Source organism: Alnus glutinosa, chromosome 14 (assembly GCF_958979055.1).
Source record: "Alnus glutinosa chromosome 14, dhAlnGlut1.1, whole genome shotgun sequence".
NCBI classification, from domain to species: Eukaryota; Viridiplantae; Streptophyta; class Magnoliopsida; order Fagales; family Betulaceae; genus Alnus; species Alnus glutinosa.
The window spans coordinates 5,192,220-5,213,187 of NC_084899.1; the positions used below are offsets into that span (position 1 = coordinate 5,192,220).

The 20,968-nt window shown below is 38.8% G+C and overlaps 3 protein-coding genes across 4 annotated transcripts; 2 read left to right on the forward strand and 1 right to left on the reverse strand.

Moving 5' to 3' along the window:
- The first annotated feature begins 388 nt into the window (after positions 1-388).
- On the forward strand, positions 389-4,665 carry LOC133857564 (ARF guanine-nucleotide exchange factor GNL2). The gene is made up of 2 exons (XM_062292829.1): positions 389-1,473; positions 1,556-4,665. Exons 1-2 carry the CDS (start codon positions 389-391, stop codon positions 4,647-4,649), a joined length of 4,179 nt encoding a protein of 1,392 aa, XP_062148813.1. The 3' UTR covers positions 4,650-4,665.
- A 1,845-nt stretch (positions 4,666-6,510) lies between these two features.
- Positions 6,511-9,756, reverse strand: LOC133857909 (trihelix transcription factor ENAP1). Of its 2 annotated transcripts, none has more exons than XM_062293290.1 (2): positions 8,436-9,756; positions 6,511-6,797 (listed from the first exon to the last, which is right to left on the reverse strand). In XM_062293290.1, exons 1-2 carry the CDS (start codon positions 9,499-9,501, stop codon positions 6,784-6,786), a joined length of 1,080 nt encoding a protein of 359 aa, XP_062149274.1. In that variant the 5' UTR covers positions 9,502-9,756; the 3' UTR covers positions 6,511-6,783. The 2 variants fall into 2 exon arrangements, with proteins under 2 accessions (XP_062149274.1, XP_062149275.1); XM_062293291.1 differs by having other exon boundaries at positions 8,423-9,752.
- A 4,052-nt stretch (positions 9,757-13,808) lies between these two features.
- On the forward strand, positions 13,809-15,061 carry LOC133857567 (glycine-rich cell wall structural protein-like). The gene has a single exon (XM_062292830.1). It carries the CDS (start codon positions 13,820-13,822, stop codon positions 15,059-15,061), a length of 1,242 nt encoding a protein of 413 aa, XP_062148814.1. The 5' UTR covers positions 13,809-13,819.
- Positions 15,062-20,968: the final 5,907 nt, after the last annotated feature.

Here is a 20,968-nt window from a genome sequence, read left to right on the forward strand (position 1 = left end):
AGAAATCTTCGAATACCCATTTTCAACCACACAAATCAATAAATTAATTAAACCAGATTAATCAAACTAACCTCTTGTTTAAGAGATGCCACTAGCCACTAGCCACTAGCCAAATCTTACAGTCCAAAAATGCCCTCCAAGTTTACTCACATTTCCTCACTCCGCCCAATACCTTCCCATCATCTTCAATCCCATAATTGTCACTTCACGACCACAAAACTTCCTCGCACAACTACCACCGAAAGTCATTTTCAGGAAAAAAAAAGAAAAAAAAGAATTAATAATAATAATAATAATAATACAATTACCAAAAGTCTCTCCCTCCAAACCGCTCCCTGCCCTTTCCCAACCGTTTTTTAAACTTGTGTCTTCCTCCCTGTTCTCTGTAATGGAGAAATCAACTGATAAAAATCAAGACGGCGAAGAAAACAACTGCCCGTCATGCCGAGAAAAAAAGAAAGACTCGGCAGCCAAATCCAGAAGGAAAGAGCTGGGCGTCTCCTGCATGCTAAACACCGAACTAGGCGCTGTTCTTGCCGTGATCCGCCGTCCTCCGGATCCGGCTTCCCAATACTTCTCCCCGGACGAGCATTATTTTGACTCTGCGATCCTACAATCCTTGAAATCACTTCGAGCTCTCATCTTCAATCCCCAACAAGAATGGCGGACCATCGAGCCCTCTATCTATCTCTCCCCGTTCCTGGACGTGATACAGGGTGATGACATCCCGGCCGCAGCAACAGGTGTCGCTCTCTCGGCCGTTTTGAAAATCCTCAGGCTGGAAATCTTCGACGAGAAGACCCCGGGGGCGAAAGAGGCTATTAATTCCATTGTCAGCGGGATCACGAGCTGTCGGTTGGAGAAGACCGATTCGGTTTCTGAGGATGCCGTGATGATGAAGATTTTACAGGTTCTGACTGCGATAATGAAGCACCGGGCGTCGCTTTTGCTCACCGATCATGCCGTCTGCACCATTGTCAATACATGCTTTCAGGTGGTGCAGCAATCGGCTAGCAGAGGCGATTTGCTTCAGCGCAGTGCGCGGTACGCGATGCACGAGCTCATCCAGACGATATTCTCTCGGTTGCCTGAGATCGAGGTCAAGGATGGGGAGGATACGGAGTCGGATTCCGATGATGTCGATGTTGGTAACAATTCAGATTCTGGGTACGGCGTTCGAAGTGCGGTTGATATCTTTTACTTCTTCTGCTCCCTGCTAAATGTAGTTGAAGTAGTGGAGACGGAGGGCTCTACTTCTCATACTGTAGACGAAGATGTCCAGCTTTTCGCGTTGGTTTTGATAAATTCCGCAATAGAATTAAGCGGAGATGCAATTGGGAAGCACCCGAAGCTTTTGAGGATGATCCAGGATGACCTATTTCACCATTTGATCCACTACGGAACGCGTTCGAGCCCTCTTGTTTTGTCCATGATTTGCAGCACAGTTTTGAATATCTACAACTTTCTTCGAAGGTTAGGACTCAATGGCTTGAAATTCATATGTTTTGGAATTGAAACTGAGAAGGGGAGACATAAATGCTATTTGTTTTGGCAGGTTTATTCGTCTCCAACTAGAAGCTTTCTTCGCGTATGTACTGCTCAGAGTTGCTGCTCTTGGAAGCGCGATGCCACTCCAAGAAGTTGCACTTGAAGGGATTATAAATTTCTGCAGGCAGCCAACGTTTATAATTGAAGTCTACCTGAACTATGATTGTGATCCCCTTGGTCGAAATCTGTTTGAGGAGATTGGGAAGCTACTTTGCAAGGATTCGTTTCCAGTGGCTAGCCCTGTGACCACTTTACAGGTTCAAGCATTTGAAGGATTAGCAGCCATGATTCACAATATTGCAGATAACGTTGACAGAGAAGACGATTCGAGCCCTTTCAGTGCATACCCACTTGAGATCAGCGAGTATAGTCCCTTTTGGGAGGAGAAATCCAAAGATGAATTGGAGTCTTGGGTAGAATTTGTAAGGATACGGAAAGCACAAAAAAAGAAAATATTGATTGCTGCAAACCATTTCGATAGAGATGAAAAGAAGGGTTTGGAGTACCTGAAACTTACTAAGTTGGTTTCTGATCCCCCAGATCCAAAAGCTCATGCTTTCTTCTTTCGCTATACTCCAGGACTAAACAAGAACACGATTGGGGATTATCTTGGTGACCCTGATCAGTTACACATTGAAGTTCTTAAAGAATTCACTGACACCTTTAAATTTTCAGGCATGATTCTTGACACTGCTCTACGCACTTATCTAGAGACCTTCCGATTGCCTGGAGAGTCCCAAAAGATACAGCGGATTCTCGAAGCATTCTCAGAGAAATTTTATGATCAACAATCCTCAGATGTTTTTGCAAGCAAGGATGCAGTTTTCATTCTTTGCTACTCCCTCATTATGCTCAATACTGATCAGCATAATCCGCAAGTGAAGAAGAAGATGACAGAAGATGAGTTCATCAGGAACAATAGAGCAATCAATGCAGGGAAGGATCTTCCTAGAGAGTACCTCTCTGAGCTTTTTCATTCCATTTCAAACAATGCTATCACCCTGTTTGGTCAGTCTGGTGTATCACTAGAAATGACCCCAAGCAGATGGGTTGAGCTGATAAACCGATCCAAACTCGCACAGCCTTTCATACAATGTGATTTTGATCGTCATTTGGGAAGAGATATGTTTGCTTGCATTGCTGGCCCATCAGTTGCATCTCTCTCAGCATTCTTTGAGCATATTGATGAAGAAGAATTGCTCCACAAATGCGTTGAAGTGCTATTCTCAATAGCCAGGATAGCTCAGTATGGATTAGAAGACACTTTAGATGAGGTCCTTGCCTCATTCTGCAAATTCACTACACTGTTGAATCCTTATGCATCCGCAGAAGAAACCCTGTTTGCTTTCAGCAATGATATGAAGCCAAAAATGGCGACACTAGCTGTTTTCACCGTCGCCAACAACTTTGGGGAATCAATTCGAGGGGGATGGAGAAATATTGTGGACTGCTTACTGAAACTTAAAAGGCTAAAACTACTTCCTCAATCTGTCATCGAATTTGATACTGCTTCCACCTCATCACCTGATGTCCCAAAGGAATCTGAATCAGCCATAATCTTCCCTACCCGCGACAAATTTGGCAGTCGCCGTGCTTCTGGCACGATTAGTCGGTTTTCTCATTTTCTGTCACTAGACAGCATGGAAGACTCTTTGTCCCTAAACGTGAGTGAATTTGAACAGAATCTGAAGATCATCAAACAGTGCCGTATTGGGAATATCTTCAGCAATAGTTCAAACTTGCCCGATGATGCTTTGTTCAATCTAGGTCGCTCTCTGATATTTGCAGCTGCTGGAAAAGGCCAAAAATTCAGCACACCGGTTGAAGAAGAAGAAACTGTTGGGTTTTGTTGGGATTTAGTCATTGCCATTGCTATGGCCAATATCCAAAAGTTCCAGGCATTTTGGCCCAATTTTCATGAATATATGCTAGCAGTTGCTCAGTTTCCTATGTTCTCCCCTATTCCATTCGCAGAGAAGGCCATTATAGGCCTTCTAAGGCTTTCTCTTAAGGTCCTTGCTACATACCGACCTGAAAAACTTCCAGAGGAGCTCATTTTCAAGTCTATCAATTTAATGTGGAAACTCGATAAAGAAATTCTAGACACATGTTGTGAGTTCATAACACAATCAGTGAGCAAGATTCTTATTGAGTATCCTGCAAATTTGCAAACCCAGCTTGGATGGAAATCAGTCCTTCATTTGTTATCAGTCACCGGGCGGCACTCCGAAACCTATGATCAGGCAGTTGAGACTTTGATCATGTTGATGTCGGACGGGACTCATGTTTCACGGACAAATTATGCCTACTGTATAGATTGTGCATTTGGTTTTGTTGCACTCAAGAACAGTCCACTGGAGAAGAATTTGAAGTTACTTGACCTAATGGCAGATTCTGTGAATGTGTTGGTCCATTGGTATAGAAATCATTACACAGAACCGGGGAACAATTTTAGCATTACAAGCAATACAAGTAACTCCTCTACAGAGGACAATTCAAGAGGTCTTGGCTCTGCAAACTTTGTAATGAATCTATTTCTTAAACTGGGGGAAGCACTTAGAAAGAGCAGCTTAGCCCGGCGAGAAGAGATGAGAAACCATGCAATCGTAGCTCTTCAAAAAAGCTTCACTCTGGCTGAAGAATTGGATTTCACATCAACCAACTGCATTAACTGTTTTAACCTTATCATTTTCGCAATGATAGATGACTTACACGAAAAGTTGTTGGAATACTCAAGAAGGGACAACTCGGAGAGGGAGATGAGAAGTATGGAAGGGACCCTCAAGATTGCAATGGAACTCTTGGCAGATGTGTACTCGCAGTTCTTGAAACAAATATCACAGAGTTCTGGGTTTCGGACATTCTGGTTGGGGGTGTTAAGAAGAATGGATACATGCGTGAAGGCTGACTTGGGAGAGTATGGTAAATCAAAAATTGAAGAACTAGTCCCTGAGTTGTTGAAAAAGATGATCACCCAGATGAAGGAAAAGGAGATTTTAGTGCAGAAGGAAGGTGATGATCTCTGGGACATTACCTATATTCAAATACAATGGATAGCTCCTTCACTCAAGGAGGAACTATTTCCTGAAGTAGTTGTTTAACGAAAATGAAATCAAAGGCGGCAATCTTTTATGTTAAAAAAAGAAGTTGTGTTTATGTTTTTTTTTTTTTCTTTTTTGATCATTATACCACTAGAGGGATGTAAAATGGCATAATTCTTTCTTTTCCTTCTTCTCCTCCTCTCCCTCTCTCACACACCCGGACATATGGACGGAGCCAGAAATTATTATGGGCAAGGCATGGCCTATACCAACCCCATTCCTCCGTCCCTGTCCGGACGCATTATTTGTGTCATTGTCAATTACATGATCAACGATATTAACATGGGTAATGCAATGTAATTCACTAGTTCTGGATATCAAGCTAATTACACAATTGCCCATCACCTCATTATCTGTAATATTTAGGAGCCTTATTTTTTTTTTTCTTTTTAGGATATTGGGTTTCTTTGTAAATTAGGGATTTGAGCCTACTTATTACTTAATGATGTAAATGACTAATGTCGTGTGATTTTTCCCCTTCTTTTAATCCAATTTGAGTGATTTTGTGTAGGCTAATCGGCGGTCAATCTCTCGTCTATTTTTGCTTCTTCTTATTTTTCTTTAATCGATATTAAAGGCATCCTATCAGCATACTACTGGTTTTTTTTTATTTTTTATTTTAATGGAGAAATAAAAAAATGCATTGAAATAAAATTCACAAACCAACTTGGTCTGGGGGGAAGCTGTAACATGGGGAAGATTTTGACGTATGGGAAGCATTTGATAAAATAATCGAAGTATTGAGATTTCAATTCTATAAAAATCAACAAGCTCACATTTAAGAAACTAAACATTGCATAATACTCAATATTTCATTCTCTAAGTTGTCTTTCCAATACAATAACATAAACATAAACATAAACTGAAAATTGAGTAAGGATGGAAACTAAACCTAAAAAGTAAGTAAATCATCTAAGAAGGAAAACATTACAAAATATTAAATCTTAAACACAATAAAATAAACTAAAGATAGACTAAATAAAAAAGTCCTAGTCGACTATGTAAAATATTTTTTGATTAAGTAAAATATTTCTTCCAATATAATTCAATAACTAAGGAAAGATTTGTTTTGGGATGGGTGCATTCAGTTAGGGGTGAAAATGCGGATGCAAATGCAGCTATTAGTAATATTCGCATTAGTAAAATGCGGTTATCACTTTTAGATATCCGCATCCACATTATATGATTACTATCCGCATCCGTGTGGTTATTAAATACGGTTATTATTTGCTATCCGCATATGAGATAATTAGCATTTTGAATTACTATATAAATTTATATGTAAGATTAAGTAATGCAGTTATTACTATATGCAAGTTCAAATAACTTAAGATTTAACTTGTTACATAATTCGCGATTATTAGTCATAGAAGATCATTGTCTTATATAGTAATTAAGATTTGAATTACCAAAGAAAAGAAAAAAAATAAAAAAAAATGTAAATGTAATGAAGAATGACTTTGAGATGATAATAAAAAAACCTAACATAACCTATAGGTTCTAAACTTACCAAATCCAAAACAACGTTTTTGTGAATATATATATATATATAGCTTTTGCTAACTGCATCCACACGTGCGGATAGCGAATAGTGGATGTAGACGATTATTATCCGCCCACATTTTCACCCTTACATTCGGTGGTGGCTTTCCACGTGTGCAGCAGACAAAATCCAATCTGTTATTTCAAACAGTCTGGTTGATGTTCGGTTTTTATTTTTATTTATATTTTTGCTTGAACCGGAAAAGGGGAAATTGCCGTCCTACATCAGATTTACATGGAATCCTTCTGCCAAAGAAATTTTAATTTTAGCATTTATCTTGAGTGCATCGCCTACAAACTAAAATTTCAACCCATTAAATTTTGAGAGAAAGGGCAAAAGTAGAGACAAATTCATATAATTGAGAACATATATAACAGAAAGACCCATGAGTTTGTTGCTTAATAAATCAGAAGAACATAACAGACTCTTGGCAAAGATGTTAGCACATTGCATAAAAGCTGAAACTTGAACTTTAGTCTGTTAGAAACCCTTTTCTTGATAGAAAAAGAGGAAGGGAGAGGGGCGCCTCAAGATGTTAACAGATGCTCTTTTCTTCAAAACCCTTCCAGCAGATTTAGATGGTACCATCCTCTAAGAAATTTCAACTGCAGTGAACATGTAAAAACTTATTACTACCAAGACATTCTATTTTAAAACGCCCTCATATTTATGAAATCTGCTTCATCAATCTAAAACATAAAACAACTTCCATCTTTCGCAACTTAGAGATCCACCAATCAGATTCATACTTGTATACTAGTCAAAATGCAATCAACAGGGAGAAGCAGCAGAGTATGTAAATCCGACAACTGATAGATGGACTATATGCAAAAGTTCAAATTAACTGCAGAGCTGATCCAAAAATATTAAATCTCCTATATTACAAGTATAATGTGTTCCCCCAGCCAAAAAGCATAAGTATAATAAAGCTGAGTACAGATAGTTGAAACCCCTCAGACCTCACTAGCACCTATCAATCAACACACAGCAGCACAAAACACTGACATATGAAGCTCCACAGATCAAGCAAAAGACACATTTCTACTACCTTCTAGTCATAATTTTGGAGAAACAGAATAAAACATTGCCACTAAAGCAAGGGTCTTATAATACCTCGTCTCATAATCAGTGAACTTCTTGCTTGAGATAGTTCGCTAAATATAGTCACTTCTTAGGTATTACCTCACAGAGAAATATTAGTTGGGAGAAGGACAAATATTAAAAAATGAGAAAGACAAAGGAAAAGTGGTGTTTCGAGATTAGAACACAATTTCCCAAGAAGAGACTGAAAGTAGAGTACGCAATGTCCAAGATAGCATGTAATTAGAGAACTCCTGCTCTCCAAAAGTAGAGATGTTAACTAGTTATTTGGTGTTGCTTTACCTAATAGAGCACCTACTGCAAGCAATAAGCCATAAACGAGTAGTACTAGCTATAGGGAATGATAAAGAAAAGCAGTTAACCCTCGGTAGGTTTCCATAATGGTTGTTAGCTACTCCACCCCTTGACCATTAACCCTAGCTAGGTGTCTATAATGTTTATGAGCTACTCCACCCTGTAAGCACTCGTGTGGGATGTGCATCACATTCAGAATGGAGCAAGGCCACCTAGAGGATGGTGTCAAGGTCCCCATCAAAAAGCCTATGGAAGAAAAACAACCAACATTTAAGTTGGTCCATGTAATCTAAATTTTGGGGTTTGCACTGTTCTATTTGAATGGACAAAAGCTTTTACAATAACAAGACTTCAACCATGTTGTGAATGCCCCAATTTGCCAACCTCAAATAAACTGACATACACAACCTTTCATCCAAATAGATTGTCCAGGTCGTACTCATTTTACTGTGCTGAACCAGACACCTTAAACAAGGTTCATAAGTCTTTTCATAAGTATTGTAAAAAATGTAATGTCAACATTTAACAGTTTGAAACAGATCAGTCTCTCTACAAAGCAAATCAATTGTCCCCCTAAACAAGAGATGCATAAGCAATAGATAAGAAAGTTACCAAAAAAACAAACATTCCAATGACCAATAAGTTGCTCATTAATACTTTATGTAGAAAAAGGAATGAAACAAAAACAATACTTTTTTGCCAAATTGATCATCTCTATAAGCAAAATAAGACAATATCATAAATACAACGAAGACTAACAAATAGAAACAAAGGAACACAAAACTTCCAATAGTAAGCAATTCAACAGAGCAACTAAGTTCAAGGAAACACCCACCAACATCACTCACTGAGATTCTCTTCAGAAGCATCTGAATCCTCATCGTCGTCATCCTCTTCCTGCATTTTCGCAATCTCCGCCTGTGCCCTCTCCAGAATCTGCTTCTTCTGTAACTCCAACTCCCTCTGGAACTCCAACCTCATCTTCTCCAACTCCATCATCTGCTGCCTCTTACTACTCTCAATCTTCTCATATATCTCACCAAACTTCTGAATCGAATCCGCCAACACCCGATAAGACGAAGATGACCCCTCCACACCGCCTCTCACCGTCTTCCTGGGTGGCAGCTCATCCTCCTTCTCCTCCTCTTCATTCTCTGACTCCCCTGGACTATCCCTCATCTCATCAAACCCATTGGACCTCTCCAAATAAACCAAATTATTCATAAACACATACTCCCCAGAATCAAACCCACACGCCAACCCGTAATCTTGCCCCGGCGATGAGCCCATTAACATATCCATCTTCTTAAAGTACACCCATTTGCTAGAATTCGATCCCATTTCCTCAACTTTGGCCTTATCTTTCTTGTACTTCCTCTTCAGCTTGTCCAGCATAGTCCTACATTGCACCTCGGTCCTCTCCATCTTCGACGCCTCCGAGACCTTCTCTGCGACGTCGTTCCAGTCCTCGGACCTCAAGCTCTTCCTCCCCAGCTGAAGAAACTTGTCCCCCCACACCTCCAATAACACGAACACCGCGTGCTCGGTCCACTCCGCCTTCGTATTCCTCGCTGAGAACGAAGCTTTCGCATCGCTCCTCGCCACCAACTCGTACCCGGAAATCGAATTCCTTAGCTTCCTCTTCTTCGGGTGCCTATCAAATTCACCATCCTCTTCGAAACTCCGATAATACCCATTTGGGTTTTCGTCTTCTTCGTCGTCCTCGTCTTCTTGCTGGTCGTTTTCTTCGTCGAATTCGTCGTCGTTTTCATCGTCGTCTTCGACTTCGTACCGGTTGACTGGGTGAGAAAAAGGGGCATTACGAATGGGATTTCTTGGGCGAGTAGGAGGGTTATAGGGGTTTAAAGCGTAGGGCTTTGCAGGGTACCTTGCATCGTCTTCCATGTCATCCATAAGAGAGAATTTGAAATTTGATAACCAAACGAGCCCTCACTTGATTGCAAGGTTAGGGCTTTGATTTGAGGACGGTGTCGTTTTCTCGGGGCAAACACTAATCGTTCTGTTCGATGCGAAAATTTGAAGAAAGAACAAGAATTTAGAGTTTGGAGTATTGTGGTTGGAGACAATGTTTGGTGTTGGTGGAAAATATCGGCCGTTGCTAAAATGCGCCGGGATGCGTCAGATCCCAATCCATGAGGCACCGGTGCGCATGGGACTGTTGTTTGCCACCGAGTTTTTGGGCCGTGGGTTTGAAACTTGAGTGCTTGAGTACTTGAGTCTAAAAGCATAATGGGCCAGGCCTAGATGGGCTGATCACCGAACTTGCTGAAAAATGAATTGGTGGATGTGGGCTTAAGCCCAGATGCTGGCCTTAGGTATTTATTACGACTAATAATGAGGAAGATGAAGATATTTTGTATTCAGACAACTTGTAAGTTCACAGTCGTTTGTAAGAATAAGATTCTACTTCCTGGCTTAAAAAGAAAATAAAAAATAAAATAAAGAGTTGATTTCTTCGTAATTTTTTTTTTTTTTTTTTTTGAGTGAAGATTTCTTTTTATTGGGATTGCGGATTACCATTTTAATTTGAATTAGAAACTTCTCTAAATTACATGTAACTGTTAGAAACATATTGCTTTGATACCACATGTTAGAAATAATTAAATAACAATTATTTCTTTAACCTAACATGCGCAGCGGAAAACGAATAAACAGGATTCAGGCTTACCTCTAGCCATATTTGCTTAAGCTTTTCCACGATCCATCTGAAGAACAAGAAAAGATTATTTGAGGGATCTTCTAACCTATGCCTATTGCTTGATGGCTGTACTGATGGTGTACACAGACACTCTATTTATAGGCTAGGTTAAGGACCCTCAAAATGGTAAACACCGTATTTGTTTCCTTCCATCAAGGAAACAATATTGTTAATTGATTTTTTAAAATCAATTAACCGATTCCATATTTACGGTAATCTAAATTAATAGAAATAACCATAATACCGATTCCATATTTACGGTAATCTAAATTAATAGAAATAATCATAATACCGTATATGTTTATTAAAAAATAATAAACATAGCAAACACCGTAAATGTGATATAAAGGCCACAACAAAAAAGGAATATTACAGTAACCGTAAGGGGACTCTTAAAACATATTTATATTTTTATCATATTTAACAAGAATTAATCATAAAAGTCTCGCGTTGTTAGAGCATTCCTAGTAGTCTTATCAAATTTTACTCACCAAAGTAGTTAAAAATTACTTTTCTCTATACTGGTGAGCCACTTTTTATAAATTTTTCCATCAGCCTCACCATTTTAACTATTTATTATTACTATTATATTTAAATAATATTTTTTCAAATTTCTATATTCTTTTTCTATTTAATCTTTTTATACAACAACCTACCATACACCCTCATCTTTTTTTTTTTTTTGAATTCCATACACTTTCATCTTGAGATTAGATAATTTCTAAGAAATTCACATAAGTTTTCATTTGCTTCTTAACCAAATTCAAGAAAGAAATAAAGAAAAGATAAATGAAGGAACCACAAAGTTGATGTCAGGAACAAAAAAAAAAAAAGGACATCATCGTGTGTGAGAGATGGGAGAAGAAAATGAGAGAAAAAAGGGAAGAAAGTGTGCTGATATCATGTGAGAGAGAAAAGAGAAGCAAAATTGGTGAGGGAGTTGGTGAATGAATATTACTCATTAAAATTAGTGAGTATTTTCACTCACCAAAACTTTTTGGTTGAAGTGGTGAGGCTGCTAAGAGTGATTTTTTAGTGTTTTCATCAAATTAGTTCACCAAAATAACTAAAAAATTATTTTGATGAAACTATTGCGAATGCTCCTAAATAGATAGAATTATATAGTATCTATCGTTTCTCTATTTTATAATATTACTAGCAAATAGGAAAAACTGTAGAAGGCATATTCACCCAATAAAATAGAGTAAGAGTTGAGAAATTGTTTTTGGAGTTGGAAAAAAATTCATTTAAGCTTATGAAAAACATGTCCCTGGTGGCATCTAACGTGATATCAGCTAATTAATTTGGTTGAGAAATGCTTCCATGACAGTGAAAATGTATTTGATAATGAGGGAGTGTCAGTGTGTATAACATTTATCAAGTATATTTTGTTTAATGGCTTCCAAATATATATATATATATATAAAAGATGATGCTTTGGATGGAATGGGCGAGCCATAAAAAGATTTATATCAAGGAGTGAGCTTTCAAGTTTCAAGGCTTATGGCTAGCTTGTCAAGATTATGGAGAAAGAGCATGCAGGTGTTAGGCTTGTGAAAAAAATTGTTAACGGAGACTATCAGACTATGAAATCCATCCTGTGTACAGTTTTCAATAAAAGTATCTCTCTCTGCGTGCGAATGCGAGCGGGCCCTTGCCTGTGCTATACCTGCAAAATTATGCAAAAGGTGTGCCCTGTGTAGGCTGTGTTGGATTCAGTTCAAACTCTTACGAAATTCAATGATTACCAAGAAATGCCGCAATAAATTTTGAAACTCGTTTTGTTTTAAGTTTGTTTGGTGTTAATGTGATAGGCTCAGGCTAGAGGAAATAGAATAAAAGAGATAAGTATGCCCTGTTCTCCTCTGTTTTACCAAACGTAAACAGAGGCCACCGCACGAGCATGACTTTCATGCTTCACGTCCTATTTTCTCCACTTAATTGAACCAAATATTTTCCTGTTTCTTCACGGCCTACCATCATAATTAATGAGCCAGAAGTCTGAGTTAATTATGTATTTCTTTTATCTTTAATATATGGTTCCCGTACGTTGAAGTTTCAAAAACTATCAATATCTGCTCCTTCCCCGACCATTCTCGGCAACTAAACAGAACAAAACCACTTAAAAAAACAAACTTTTAAAGATACCCAAAACTTTGATCCTTCATCTTTAACAATTAACAGTTTACACATATAAGAATGTTACTCTTTCTGTGAAAAAAAAAAAACGAAAAGTGTAATAATAATAAAATTGATCACAAACCCCATCTCAATGATGATGATCATCATCCTCTCCTGATAAAGAAGCTAAATCCAACGATGGCAAAGACGAAGAAGAAGAAGTGAAATTTTTACAGATTCGTTTTGAAGCGTGAAGGCGTTGAACCCAACTACTTGGTTTGTATAAGTTTGAATCTTAGCCGTTCAATTGTTCAAACCCGTCACAGGAGATGTCCAGTTAATTTGCCTACTGGAGCCTGGAGGCAAGCCAAAACCAGTTCCAAGCCTTTCATTTAAAAAAGTTCATCGAAAAGCAGACAAGACTTCTCTGGCAATCTGAATGACCCTTCCTTTTCCCATCAAACCCGTCACAGGAGATGTCCAGTTAATTTGCCTACTGGAGCCTGGAGGCAAGCCAAAACCAGTTCCAAGCCTTTCATTTAAAAAAGTTCATCGAAAAGCAGACAAGACTTCTCTGGCAATCTGAATGACCCTTCCTTTTCCCATGCAACGTGATGCCCTTTTTTCGCTTCTCCATGCTGAATGTTCTCTAATGCCAACCACAAATGCACTTCGGTTCTCAAGAAAGGATAAGCAACGTGAGACACAGAGAGAAAGAGAGAGAGAGAGAGAGACCGGTGAATCACGGATTCACAGTCGCCATGAATGCAAACGAAACAATCACGTAGATGGTCATGTAATATAGCTGGATTGAGTGTTGTAAAGCTAGCGGTGAAGCAATACGACTGTCCCAACGTCCAACCATATTCAAAACGGACAAACTCGTTTATGGTGCAAGCTCTTCTATATATAGTACTAAGCACGGCCCATGAAAGAGTCTCATCTCGCAAGCAGTGTAGTGTATCGATGCGGACTGTAATGGCGGCCGGGAAGTTTGTATGGATGATTTTGTGTGTTGCTTTGGTGGTGGGCTCTGAGTATGTGGAAAGTAGGAAGCTAAAGGAGAAGGGTGGGGAAGTGAGGAAGCCAGAGTGGTTCTTTGATTGTAACCCCGGGTGGATTGGTGGTGGTGGTGGTGGTGATGGTGGAGGAGGAGGAGGGGGTTTGGGGGTTGGTTTTAGTGGGGGGAAAGGGTTCGATTTCCAGCATTCTTTTAGTTTCGGCAAGGGAAATGGCTTCAGCTTGGGTTCTGGAAAACCTGGCATTAGTTTTGGAGAGTCTGATTGTGTTGAAAAGGGTGGTGGAGGTGGGGTTGTTGGTGGTGGTGGTGGGGGTGTTGGAGGTGGTGGAGGGGTTGGAGGTGGTGGGGGGTATGGTGGTGGTGGTGCCGGAATGCGTCACAAGCAAAAAGAGCACCATCATGGTGGTGGTGAAATTGGTGGTGGTGGAGGAAAGCCTAGAGGTGGAATTGGAAAAGGAATTGGAATCGGTGGCGGAAGTGGTACAGGAGGAGGAATAGGTGGTGGTGGCAGCGGCGGCGGCGGTATTGGAGGAGGAATTGGTAGTGGAGGTGGTGCAGGGGGAGGTAGTGGAGGAGGAATAGGTAGTGGAGGTGGTGAAGGAGGAGCAATTGGTGGTGGAGGAGGAAAGCCTGGAGGTGGAATTGGAAAAGGAATTGGTGGCGGAAGTGGAACGGGAGGAGGGATTGGCAGTGGACGTGGTGTAGGGGGAGGTAGTGGGGGAGGAATAGGTAGAGGAGGTGGTGCAGGAGGAGGAATTGGTGGTGGTGGTGGTGGTATTGGAGGAGGAATTGGTGGTGGAGGTGGAGCAGGGGGAGGTAGCGGAGGAGGAATAGGTAGTGGAGGTGGTGCAGGAGGAGGAATAGGTGGTGGTGGAGGAAAGCCTGGGGGTGACATTGGAAAAGGAATGGGTGGTGGAAGTGGTATGGGAGGAGGAATTGGCGGTGGAGGTGGTGCAGAGAGAGGTAGTGGAGGTGGAGGTGGTGCAGGAGGAGGAATAAGTGGTGGTGGTGGTGGAGGAAAGCCTGGGAGTGGCATTGGCAAAGGAATTGGTGGTGGAAGTGGTACCAGAGGAGGAATAGCTGGTGGTGCTAGTGGCGGTAATGGAGGAGGAATTGGGGGAGGAGGTGGAGCTGGCGGGGGTATTGGCAAAGGGGTTGGTGGTGGTGGAGGCGCAAGGGAAGGGACTGGCGGTGGAGTAGGTGGTAGTAGTGGCGCAAGTGGGGGGACAAGAAAAGGTATTGGCAAAGGATTTGGTGGAGGATTCGGTGGTGGTGCTGGAAGTGGGTTTGGGGGAGGAATAGGTGGTGGTGGTGGCGGCGGCGGCGGAGGTGGTGGTGGCGGAGGTGGTGGCATTGGTGGAGGAGGTATTGGCAAGGGAGTTGGAGGAGGTTTTGGAGGAGGTTCAGGCTTTGGCGGGGGTATTGGTGGTGGCGGGGGAGGGTTTGGCGGCGGTGGAGGAGGAGGATTTGGTGGCAGTGTAGGTGATAATGGAGGCATTGGTGGTGGCAGCGAATCGGGTGGTAAAGCAGGATTTATTGGTGGCGGTAATAGTGCTGGCGGCAATCTTAAGTTTTATAGCTCTTTCAACCAGGTCAAGGCAAAGAAACCTTGAGGGTCTAGTGGAATTTAGCCAATGATGGTGCAAGCCTTTCACCTCTACACACTGCATGCATGGTGGGGCATGGTATTGCTATTGCTTGGAGTTCTCTACATCTTCTTGTTATTTGTTAATGGTGTCCACATAATAAATCTCTTTATTTGTAATAAACTCATTGTCTAATTTGTATAACATTTTATTATCCACTCCACTAGTGAACCAAAAACCTCTATACACAACTCAAAGGAGACAGTCATTGTACAAGATTTGAAAAATAATTAACGAAATAGATGAAGGTTATCTGAGACAAATGAATTCACATGCCCTTAGCACCCACAAATAACTCAACAATTCTCTTCTCATCAAGCTAATTGCTTATCGTATATATATATTAATTAATCAGCTAATAAATGGCGCACAGAATTTGAAACTTAAATATGCCACATCCTTAATTTATGTAAAGCACTTAATTGTGATTAGGATTCCCTACCATTTTTCTTAAATTCCAGATTCTTGATGTAATCATAAATTTTGGGATAAATAGGATTAGTAGTACGTAGTAGTAATAGAATAAAAGACCTGTCAATTTGAGAAGACAAATAGCAATTTTATTTAAATAAAGTACTCTCATGTTGAAAGTTGTTACTCGATGGGAATAATTAAAAAAAAAAAAAAAAAAAAAAATACCCACATGCATATATTTGTTACTCTTTAGGGTATAATTCAAAAAGTTCCTAGTAATAAAAAGTACATACACTCTTTTAACACAACCATAATTGGCAATCTTCCCCGAAAATCCCTATATATAGCCAGATTCTCTATACAATATTGAGTATCTTTCAACATATATAATATTGAAAATCAGTTAGAATTTAGTAGTAATTGTCTGTCTATGACAGTTATCTATGTGAGGGAAGTTGATTCTTAATTATTTTTTACAATGCACTTTATTGTGTTTTAAATGTCACTAATTCCCTTGAAGTAGCCATATATCTTTTGGTTGTGTTTTGTTACTAACAAGTTGATTCACATCAAGCCTCATGTTGTTGCTACAACTCGCTAGCTAGTACCCCAAAGGTAGAATTCGTCAGACTCAGAAGCTTGGGCACCAATAAAGTTTTTTACTACACAAAGAGTCAAAGACTAGATACAAAGACTTTGACGAGAAGTATGATTTTCTCAATATATGATACACAAAAGCTTTGAAAATAATTCCAGACCAAGTGATTCGAAAGTTTTCTCTAGCTAGCAATTCCATTATGAAAAGGGAAGATAATCAAGACTCAAGAGCTTTACCAAAACTATAAGCATTGAGGCTAATAGAATAAAATATTATCTCAGAGCAATAAACTAGCATTCTGTACGTTTGTCATCAATTTTACTTCATATAGTTTGTTTTTATTTGTGGCTTATGAACTCATGTATTAGGCTCGGCTATTGGGTAAATTGATCAGTGTCAGAAACTCCTTCACCGATTTTCGACCGAAATATTTGGGTAAATCGGGTAATTACTTGATTGTTTTCCATGAAATAATATTTTCAAATTTTTTGGATAATTTGGAAAAATCGGCTAATTCAGTACTTATCGGTAGGGTAATTCGGTAATTTAATGCCATACCACGTTGGGTTCCATCCCAAAGCTAACTCACATGTACACTAACCCGTGACATATCAGGAAGATAAACCTAAAAACCGCCAAATCTCAACTGCATTTTGGGTAGAAACTATAACTCAAATGCATGAGTCAAAGCTACAAGCCTACAAGAGTCTCACTTAGTCACTTGTTACCTCGAATTCTTGATTCAGTTGAACACTTGAACACGAGAGAGAGAGAGTGTGGCGGCTAGCCGGCTAGGCATGGGCCGTGGGCAGCTGGGCTAGGGAAACAGTCAGCGCGGGCGGCGTGGAGGGAGACAGGGACTGATTCGAGCTCTCTAGGGTTAGTATCGTTAGGTTAGAAGACGTTAGAAGTGTTGTCTTCATCAACAACTCTAAGTATATATATAGTATTAAAACGACGTCGTTTTACTCGTTATCAAAACGACCTTCATTAATTTCAGAAAAAATATTTATTCCAATTTTTTATTTTTTAATTAGACGGTAGGTGGTCGAAGGCAGTTCGGTAGCAGTCGGTAGGTTTTCGGTAGGCGATAATCGGATAATTTGCCCACCACTATCGTATATAGAAAATCCCATTCAGGTATCGAATCAGTAATGAAAATACAATTAGAATTAGTAAATTCATTTTATCATAGCAAAACTATTTAACATAATGTAAAATGTTAATTAAATATATAATTAAATTCACTAGCTTCTTCTTATCTATTTAAATTTTTGAGATAAATAGTAATTGAAAAATATATAGTGACTCCTAATTAATGTGTGTGTGTGATCAACAGTGCAACAAAATATTAATGCAAAATTTAAAGAAAACAAATATTTTGTTGACGAAGTGGAAACTCTTATCAAGAGAAAAACTATTTCGTGGCAGCCAAACCCAAGAAATTCACTATTCAGAAGACAAAGCTAGTTAGGCAGTAGTACTCATAACCCGATGCAGTAGTCGTACCTTTAATTCTGATATGTACCTATACGTGAACGCTTCCTAACTAGACCTCCTATCTGAATGGGTTTTCAATGGATTCCTTTAACTTAGGGTTCCTCCCTAAACTGGACTTCAATGGGTTGATCAAATCACACAAATAAAACTCTAAAAAAAGCTAGCTGATCTCACAATCTCTGCTTAAACACCTTCTCTTAGCACAATGTAATTCAATACCGAATTCACTAAATAATACATGCCTAGAGACTTCTATATATAGGCTGTAGAAAACCTAATACAATTCTGATTCGGAGTTCTTTGGGCGGCGTTCGGGCCAAAACGGTGGGCGTCCGGACGACAAGCAGCAACCTACTTCTTTTCACGCAGTCTCATGAGTTTCTTCATTAATCTTCAGTCATTCCGTCCGGACAACCTTGCTCTAGCGTCCGGATGGATGCATGCTATTTTCACTGTTTGCAGCCTTCAGTTTGCTGTTCGGACACCTGTGTGAATAGGTGCTCTTGGGAGTTGATGTTCGCTAGGCTATCCGGACATCTATGCGAACATGTGTTCTTTGTGATTGGTGTCTGCTGAGGTGTTCGGACACTTCTTCGAACATTGGTGGGCGTTCGGATGCTTCCTCTGGCAGTCCGGATGGTCACAATGGAAACCACCTTTACTGAGTTATAAACGCGTCATAATCTTCATTGACTTCCGGAAATTGATTTTCTTGATATTTGTGACACATAACTTGTCATATTAGGCCATTTCTATATTGGAGAAAATATTATGAATATATCTGAAAAATTCTTTGAATTACGGTATCCATGTTTCAGCAGTATTCTAATATGGTAGTGATTTTGTCAACAGAATGTAGCCAATAAACTAAAAGTAATTTAATAAACATAGTATCATATCAAAGTTTCTGAGTTTAAACCTTGACTTCACGTTACTCTGGATCCATTTCTCATACTTTACTTAGTAAAGTTGTCGAAAATGTGAAAAGGGTTAGGGTTAAAGCACAAAAAATTTGCTAACAAAATTAAAAGTTTAAGCATGAGTTGAATAGAAATGGACGGAAGCATGTTATTAACTTTCCTTAGGCATAAGCTAATAAATTTGCTGATCGGATCCTTACGCATGTATCATATATATTAGGCCATATTGTTTGGTACGTGGAATGACTATTAATTCTATTAAGAAAATAAATAATCATTACTGAGAATGGGAGAAGATAGAATATAATAACTATTCATATTCCTTAGTTCGGTGACAATATATATGATCTTATTGAAATTGTACCAAAATTAAAATAATTAGAACATATTTTAAAAAATAAAATAGTAATACTTTTAAAAAAATTCTTCATATAGATCATAATCATGAGAGTGGGCGGGTGGTCTTGACCACCCCATGGAGGTGCTCGGATCGAGTGCCATTGTTTTGGACTCGGGGAGGACTTAGTGACATGATTATCGTGGTATGAGAGCTTGAAAGTTCAATTGGGTTTTGATGTTTGCTTCCTGGGTATACTATACGTTTATATTGAACAAATCAAGTCAGCAAATTAAGGTGTTTATAAGAATTGGACAAATGGAGAAAAAATAGCTTTATATATAGGATTGCAGAAAACATGCAATTCTTTCTCTGGGTAGGGATTTTGATTTTTTTTGTAATATTTGCATCCCACACTGTTTCATTCTAAGAAAGAAAACGACGAATGCATGGGATCTTGTAGAAATCATGTCAAGTATACAATTATAACTTCAAATCCACGGATCAAAATAGTTGGCAAGAAAAGCAAACAAAACGGAATACATGCAAGAATTTTTTTCCAAATTTTTTGCTTTTGCTTTTGTTTTTATTTATTTTTTATTTTTTCTTTTTAAGAAAAATAAAAATAATGGATGTTTTGGAAACATCATTCCATTCTTCAAGGAATAGCTATTTTTTATTTTTTTAAAAACGAATAGATATTACTCTTTACATGGGCATAGTTATTCTTATGGGAATAGATATTCTTAGAAATGGCAAGCAACCAAACAAAAAAATTGTTATTCTATAAGAATAGTCCTTCTATTCCATAATCTATTCCAGATACTAAACAGGCTCGAAGTATCGGAAAAATAGATCATATATGCAAACAATATTTAAGTTTATTTGTTGTAATTTAAGAGTTTGTTTTATTTTGCTTAAAATATTGTGTTAGGGTGAAACCTTTTTTATGTTGGCATTAAAAAAGTTTAAATATAATATTCCAATTGAAATGGCATTTTAATCGCTGTCAAAAGAAATTTGCAGCTCAAGGTGGACATTTTGTTTTTTTTAAAAAAAAAAAAAAAAAAATGAAGAAGAAGAAGATCGAAGAAGAAGAAGCTGTGAAGATAATATCAAATTAATATAACTTGGTATCTGAAACTTAATTTGTAGTCACTCAAACTGATCACTTCATAATTTAAAAATTGAAAGTGGGGATTTGTGGAAGCTAGAAGCAGCGAGGAAAACTAGAATCCATTGATCAACACTAGGAAATGGGAGAGTGCATTAGCCAATAATGTAGTGGCCTAACTAAAATCGATAATTTTTAAGGATCACAAATGATACAAATGGTTATTGTTTTTTTAATCTTATAAATCATCACAAATTTCACACAAATAATAGCTAGCTTGAATATGAGACCCTCTCTATATAATTAAGTATCGGAAAGTGTTTATGCTTGCTTTGTACCGGAAAAAGAGATAACAGAGGAAGATGTTTTGCATGCAAACAACAAATAAGTTGACTGTCGTTTAATTCCGGATTACCATTTAAACTTGTATTAGAACTTCTCTAAATTACATATTATAATATTACTAGCACATAAGCAAAAAATGTAGGAGACCTATTCAACCAATAAAATCGGGTAAGTGTTGAGAAATTGTTCTTGAAGTTGCAAAATGATTAAGCTTATGAAAAAACATGTGCTGGTGCCATGTATCTAACGTGACATCATCTAATTTGGATGGGCACGACCTCGAGTTTTATGGTTAATGGCATCCAAAATGTATATATGATCATGATTTGGACGGAATGGACGAGCCTTTTTGCGCATCTCCATGCGCAGAATGTGCTCTGCCATGCACCTACGAAATGCAACCCGGTCTCTCTCGCAGCGTGAGAGGGAGAGAGAGAGAGAGAGAGAGTGATGAATCACGGTCGCCATGAATGCAAACGAACTAATCGCGTAGATCGATGGCCATGTAATCAGAGCTCGATGGCTGTTATAAAGCTAGCGGTGAAGTCATTCGAGAGTCACAATAACGTACAAACCATATTCAAATTTTCCAAACTCATACGAAAAACGTATTCAAAAGGGACAAACTAGTTTGTGGTGCAAGCTC

Coding starts and splice junctions, on each gene's coding strand:
- LOC133857564 (XM_062292829.1), top strand. CDS start 389: ATGGAGAAATCAACTGATAAAAATCAAGACGGCGAAGAAAACAACTGC. Junction 1,474..1,555: donor ATCTACAACTTTCTTCGAAG/GTTAGGACTCAA, acceptor TTGTTTTGGCAG/GTTTATTCGTCTCCAACTAG.
- LOC133857909 (XM_062293290.1), bottom strand. CDS start 9,501: ATGGATGACATGGAAGACGATGCAAGGTACCCTGCAAAGCCCTACGCT.
- LOC133857567 (XM_062292830.1), top strand. CDS start 13,820: ATGCGTCACAAGCAAAAAGAGCACCATCATGGTGGTGGTGAAATTGGT.